General features: G+C 43.4%; 1 protein-coding gene across 1 annotated transcript; it reads right to left on the minus strand.

Annotated features, from left to right (window-relative positions):
* Positions 1 to 1,098: 1,098 nt before the first annotated feature.
* tlnrd1 (talin rod domain containing 1) lies at positions 1,099 to 5,761 on the minus strand. The gene has a single exon (XM_086222991.1). It carries the CDS (start codon positions 2,759 to 2,761, stop codon positions 1,697 to 1,699), a length of 1,065 nt encoding a protein of 354 aa, XP_086079117.1. The 5' UTR covers positions 2,762 to 5,761; the 3' UTR covers positions 1,099 to 1,696.
* Between the last annotated feature and the right edge of the window lie 1,222 nt (positions 5,762 to 6,983).

Genomic DNA, 6,983 nt, shown 5'->3' on the forward strand with positions numbered 1-6,983 from the left:
GTGGTCATTGTTTTGTTGACAAGAGAAAGGCATTTTCCCGCAACCCTTAACAGTATAATTGCAAGAAAATGGATGGATGGACAGTAATTAAACAGTTACTTTTTCTTTACCAGAAAGCCACACTGTATTCAAATATTCTCAGGACAAGACATCAATGTTTTGGGTGACATACAATTTTACAGGACATTAACTTCCATTGAAACCTGTTTGCCTAAATTCCATCCCCCTGCTCCATGTCGTAGGGGTGTCAATTCATGCAGATAGCTTTCTTTTTACGTACCTCCTAGGTATGGAGATGAACATCTTTGAGATTTCTACCTCAAATACCAAACAACACCGTGGAGGTGAATATAATCCATCCATCCATTTTCTACAGTTTATCCTGTTAAGGGTCACAGCAGGGGGTGTGTCGGGCGAAAGGCGGGGTTCACCCTGGACGGGTCGCCAGTCTATCGCAGGGACGACACATAGACAGACAACCATTCACACTCACAGCCATGCTTACAGTCAATTTACAGTATCCAATCAGTCTAGTCACCTCTTGATATCTTTGGACTATGTGAGGAAGCCGGAGTATCCGGAAAGAACCCACGCAGGCACAGGGGAGCATGCACACTCCACACAGAAATATGCCGCGCTGGACCCGGGGCTCAAACCTGTAACCCTCTCGCTGTGAGGCGACAGTGCTAACCATTCCACCAGCATGCTGTTGTGAAAATATCATCTTGTTTGGTAATTAATTTGAATGATTCTAAGTCAATTCAAATTGTGGATGAGATCTGTTGCAGCCAAATAACATCTGGCCACTGATGCCTGAAGATGCGTTTTCTTTTTTGTGCTCATAAGACAATATCTTATAGGCAGGTTAAACAAGAATATTATGTTAGAAATATCTCTTACAATTTAATGAATCCTGACCACTAAGAACATGTTGTAAAATAAATCAAAATTTGACACAACCAGATAAACCCAACTGCAGTTCACGTCAATAGCTTTCAGTGACTAAGGCTTTGGTCATCTGATTTTTTTCAAACAGTATGCACAGAGCACATAACAGATTTTCCTCTTCCACACTGACATTGTCCAATCAAGTCAAAGTAGCCCTTTGAAGTGTGTCTGCTTGTCAAAGCAAATATACCAAACAACAGCATATCTGAAACAGCATTTTTAATAGTTGAAATAAATACTCCAATACGTGCATCATCAAAATACATTAAAATACTATGGGTAGACTAGTAAATAGTGTAAAACCTATGGCACACGCTCAAAGCAGCTTTTACCAATTAAGAATCCTCACACATTGACAGAAATACAAGCATTGAGACGCTCTTCACTCTTCCCAGTAATAGATTCACACAGCGAGGTTACATCCATCATCAAGGTTGGTTTTTCTCACCAGAGCAGAAAACTGAGGTAAACCTTTCAGGTACGAAGGCTGTTGTCTGTTGGTGAAGAGAAGGGCTGTCAGCTAAGCCCGCCCATGGGGAGATGGTCCATTTATCGAGGTTTGAGTCACATCCAGCGCGACACAATAACCCTGTAGCAGTTGTTAGTGCTTTGTCAACATTTTATCACACTTCAACAGACCTACTGACATCCTTCTTCAAAACCTGATGCACAGGGACTCCACAGGAGAATCTCTTTGGTATGTCAAAACAGGACAGAGGGATTGGAGATTACATTTTCTCCTCCTGAACTAATTCACAGAATGAGAGTTGACTGGCGGCAAAGTCCTTGGAGAGGAGCGTTCTCTGAGTGCCTGAGTGAGCAGAGTGCAGCCATCTGATACAGCACATGCAGAGTTACGCAGACGCTCCCGGTAGTCTGCCATTTTGGAGCTATTCTCAGGATGCTGAGCAACGTCCCTGAGGCCCTGAGTGAGGAGGACACATGCTGAAACCACACTCATGGCCCCCCCTAAAACTGCTGTCTGTACCCCCTTGCCTTCACTTGAGATACTTGCGGCTCTTCCCAGGAACTGAGGCTCAGTAGCAAACCCAACCAGAGCACTGACGGCCTGGACTAGCGCTGCACTGAAGAAAACACAACGATTCCTGGTCAGCTCACTGGGCTGGGTTTTCACCTCTTTAACACAAGCCAAGAAGGCTGTGCCACTTGTGCTCATGCTCTTCACACTCAGTTTGAACTGCTCTTTTGCAAAGCGGTCTCTGGACCTCTCGCTGGCCAGCGATGAGATGTCTGTCAGAGTCTTGAGGTTGGTGGAGATGTTCTGCGAGAGCTCAAGGAGAAGCTGTGGGGTGAGGTCCAGCAGGGGTGTGACTCGGAGGATGCCACAGCTTTGCTCCACCTCATGCCGACAACGAGTCACCTTGTAACGATCCACCAGACCTGGTAAGCAAGGTTGGGATCCAGTGGTCTCCACTGCTGCCAGGTAAGCAGCATGGGCAGAGTATTCGGTCAAGGAAACCACTAGATCAGCCATCTCCAACAGGCGGTCCCCCACATCAGTGAAACGGCCCATGTTGAGCTGGCTCTGTATGTCATGGGTAAGAATGGATAGCTCTTTAGTTCTGGCGATGACTGTGTCACGGCACTGGTCAAAGGTGTCAGCCACTGCCACACCGTCAGAAGACATGACTGGCCTGGTCTCACTGGCCAGCAGGAGAAGGTCTGCCACCAGCTGCATCTTGCCCTTACATGTGTCACAGATGGAGGAGAGCCGCTTCCTCTGCTGCAAACTGCCACTGGGTATGTTGGTGGACCCCTCACTAGCAGACTTGCCAGAACCTCCACTAGCCATAATCAGGGGGAGTGGGGGCTGAGGAGGGTCAAACTGCTCTTCTGAAGGGGTTCAATTTTTTAGTTTCCTGCTGCTCCACATTATTTAAGCAACTTCCAATTCAGCTTCAGGTTACTGCAATTCAAAATCTTTAAATAACTGGCCACACAGTCTTCCTTCAAAGTGTGGATACATTACATGATTAGATACAGGAATTTAATTTCAATACGTATCAAAAAAATAAAATTAAATGGAGAACAAAATTACTGCATTACTGGAATGGCATCTCCACTGTCACCAAGTATATTTCTGAATTCTGTTATTGTCAAAGTAGCTGAACTACGGGCTGGCATATTCCTAGAATAATTTATCTTGGTTGTTAGAATTGTTAAAAACATATACTATAGTCTCTATCTAGACATATTAACTTAAATGCCCTGAACAATAGTCCCATGTTTTTTTGTGGAACAGAAACATTCACAGGTTGTTTGAGATCACACACAAGCTGTAGTGCCACCAAGATGCCTTCTACTAAGAAAAGTGCAGTTTGAGAATTTCAAATACATACATATATATATATAAATATATATATATATTTTTGAAAAACATATCCCAAATTTAATTTGTTGAAAAGTCAATGTGTTATTTTCGTAACGTTTCAATGTTTATATTAAGGATCTGGCTACAATAAAAAAACAACACTATATTTATTATATGCCTTTCCTTTTCTTTTACTGTATTTATTGGAATATCATTTTGTGTCCACTCGCAAGAGAGCAAGTAACCTGTAACAGCATCGGGATCTTGTCCGACTCGTTCCCAATGAGTTTGACCGGCCTGGAGTAATCATGCTGGTTAGAGATAGGGCACCACCCGGGCAGCACTTCAGGACAGCGGGAGGAGTTGGGTTTCCCTCAAGCACCGTCATTTCATGAATGTTTCTCGAGTAAAATCAACCAGACAGGCCACTGTCCAATCGCACAGTCCAGTTTCAATCTCTTCTTTTTCAAACACAACCCTGAGTTACAAGCTAGCAGTTGCTCCGTTCGCTTCGACTCCATATGCATCGTCCGTATGTCCACTTCCTCCTCCTCCTCTTCTGCGTCTTAGCTCCGGACAAGAGTGTGTGTGAACCCGCATATCCTCCGTGAATGCTTGCTTCTTATATCCATGGTAGTCGAGGATCATCCAACATTTTGTGACATTTTAGGGCGTGCTCTGATGTATTAGAACTATAAAGGCATCAGGAAGAAGAGGCCGTTATTCCCAGACATTCAAAGTGGTACTGCGCGCTCCCGCTGCAGCACTATGAGGAAGCGGGGAGGGTGTGGCCGCGACTGAACGGCTGCTCCGAATGAGTCAAGTTGTAAGGACTCACAATAAGTTGCCATCTGCGTATAATTGAATATCCACCATGGTTGGCCGTAGTCTCACATTAACAGCGTCCGCCAGGAGATTCCCGTTACAGTAGCCGATGAGCTTCAACATGAACGACCTAACGACTCCTTTTTACTTGCAAAACTGCTAGCTGCTCTATCATGAGACACCCGCGCTGCGTCAAGTTAACTGGTAGACAGTAAGACCGGATATGTCTTTTCAAAACAAAGGCACTACCTTGGTATAGTGGCAGAAGTCTATTCTTCGTCATTTTCTTTTCGACGACGACTACTACTTCTTCTTCCTCATGTAATATGTCGAATGCAGAACTGACATTTGTGCATCTTACTGCCACCTACTGTGCCGGAATAGTATTTGTCTATCTATCTAGATTCTAGATAGTTATTTCTACACTGTTGGGGATGTAGGTGTGTCTATTCATTCTTCAGTACTACACAGGTATTTTAATTTAATTACTGTCTATTTCAGTGTAATTATTATTACATTTCATGAAATGTTGCAACATTTGGGTTAAAAGGGTTGGTGATTCCCATTGTCAATTTTCTTAGCTGAAGGCCAAGTGTAACATTCAGAAGTTACACAAGCTTTTATAATTTGTATAAACATAAAGGTCTTGATTTAACCATTGACTTTCAGTTCGATTCAGTGTTTTCTGTATTGTTTCCAATTGCTTGTTCTTCCCCTTTCTGTGTTCAACTTAATGTTTGTTTTATTTTGAAATACCTTACTCCTTTTGTCTTTGAACGTTTTCTTCCCGTCCTTATCTTCCCCCACCCCTTTTTACATGATCATAAGTGTCTTGTAAATTAATAAGTCCTCCCTTCCTATCCTTTGTGTTCTCCCACCAGTTTCTTTTCAGTGTTTCCCCTTCCACTGTGTTGAGAATGCCCAGTCCCTCCAACTAGCACACCCGCAGGGTCCACAAATAAGGCATCATCGATATCTTGGTGAATAGTCCGACAAGTGGCAGTTAAAGGTTATGTGGTTTGTTAGTTTTTTTTAAAGCCAGGACCACGAACACTCCAGTTAAAATTTGAAATTTCCGACACCAAGGGGCTGTCAGCCCTCAGGCTTGTATTTCCTTTAGAACCAGGCGAGCATTTAATAACCCAAGAGGGAAAAAAACACTAAATTCAAATTAAAATTTAATACAATTAAAAAGTATAAAAGGGTGTCACTACCTGAATTAAAAACTACAAAATCAGTAAAAATTACATACAAAGATAAAACAGTCACAACGATGTCGAAGGCCAGCAATCTTCTCCGTGTCTGTGTGACCAGCCCTGAATGCATCGACTCGGCTCCTCTACTCTACAACCACTCCAGGCGGCGGTAGGTCACAGACAGCTGGGATTGGTGCGGTCCACAGTTTAGCATTTTCCTCCCTTGCATGCGTCTACGCGCGCCTCTCAAAAATGCGACAAGCTATTCTCGCGGATTTCCTGGGTAGCCGCTCACAGCCCATGCAAGCTTGAGTGAAGGTCCAGCGGCAGGCATGGGCCGCTACGTGTCGTCCCTTGGCCTCTCGCACGCTTCCTGCGGTATTCTTCTGCTGGGCGATCCCTCGCCATCCCAGGACCTCATCTTTTCCGGCGCCTCTGGTCTTGTGGACTCGCCCTCGCCTTCTCTCCCTCTCTGTCTATTTCGTAGGGGATCGCGATCAACTTCGAGGTACATACCGCCACCTACCTTACAAGAGTGTGCAACACAAAAAACAAAATATACAACTTATCCCCACACCTTCTCTGACACCGCCCTCACTCAACTATTGACCCACCTCTCGCTTTATCCTGCAGCCTAAGTTTTTTTTTTTACTTGGTTTATTGAATGTTCCACATTTTTCTTTCATCCCGCAGCTTTTCTGCTTGTCCGTGTTCCTTTTCCCTACCACAAATGCAGCACTTTTTAATCCTGCGTGATCCACTCTGAGTCTGGTTAAACTGATTTCCTCCCTTCTGCTCGAGAGCGATTATATTTCTATTCAGGTCTTTGTAATTGATTAACTATGTCACAGTTCACTCCTGTCTGGGGAAATGAACAATTCAAACTGGGTAGATTGGATGGGAGATTTGAATTATGGGCTTGAAAAGGTATTGGGTTTCTGATCTTTATTTTGAAGGTACCTTTCTTACATTTGAAGAACTTTGTTAGAGGAACCAGGTTCCCCAAAAACACTTTTTCAAATACTCACATTTAAGATGTTTTATAGCATTGAAGTGTGAGACAATTACGACCGCATCCGCACTATCAGTCATTGAGGAAACTGTGTTTAAAAATGTGGATGGTAAGAAACATTCATCTAGATTCCATAACCTCTTCAGAACCGGCATCAACTGGATTAAATGCTTGGAGAACAGACACACAAACTGAGATCATACTATCATAGGGATTGGGAGATGTTTGAACAAGATCGAAACTGTGCAGTATAAATGGCTAATGAGGGTCCCTGTTAAACTTCACCATTTTTCACCTAACACTCCAGATGTCTGTGTTAAATGCCTGACTGAAAAGGGAACTTTGATTCACTGCTTATGGGAATGCCCTAAAATTCTGTCATTCTGGCTGATGACCAAGTGTAATATTCCCTTGATGCCATCCGTCTGTATACTTGGAATATTCCCCAAACACACTATCAGAACAACAAAATAATCAAAAATGGTTGATTTTGGACTTCTCTTTTTGGGGAGAATGATTGCACTACATTGGAAAAATGTTGAACCACCACTATTTGGATTATGGAAGAAGGAGCTGATGACAGATCTTGGACCAGAGAGGCTGACATACATTGCTAAAGGTGAACATAGGGGGTTTGTAGACATTTGGGACTCATTTATGTCTTTCTAGA

Source organism: Aulostomus chinensis, chromosome 2 (genome assembly GCF_037954235.1).
Source record: "Aulostomus chinensis isolate RoL2024-O1b breed Wild chromosome 2, RoL_Achi_v1.0, whole genome shotgun sequence".
Lineage (NCBI taxonomy): Eukaryota > Metazoa > Chordata > Actinopteri > Syngnathiformes > Aulostomidae > Aulostomus > Aulostomus chinensis.

What these genes read in the sequence shown, in the direction of transcription:
- tlnrd1 (XM_086222991.1), bottom strand. Translation starts at nt 2,761, where the DNA reads ATGGCTAGTGGAGGTTCTGGCAAGTCTGCTAGTGAGGGGTCCACCAAC.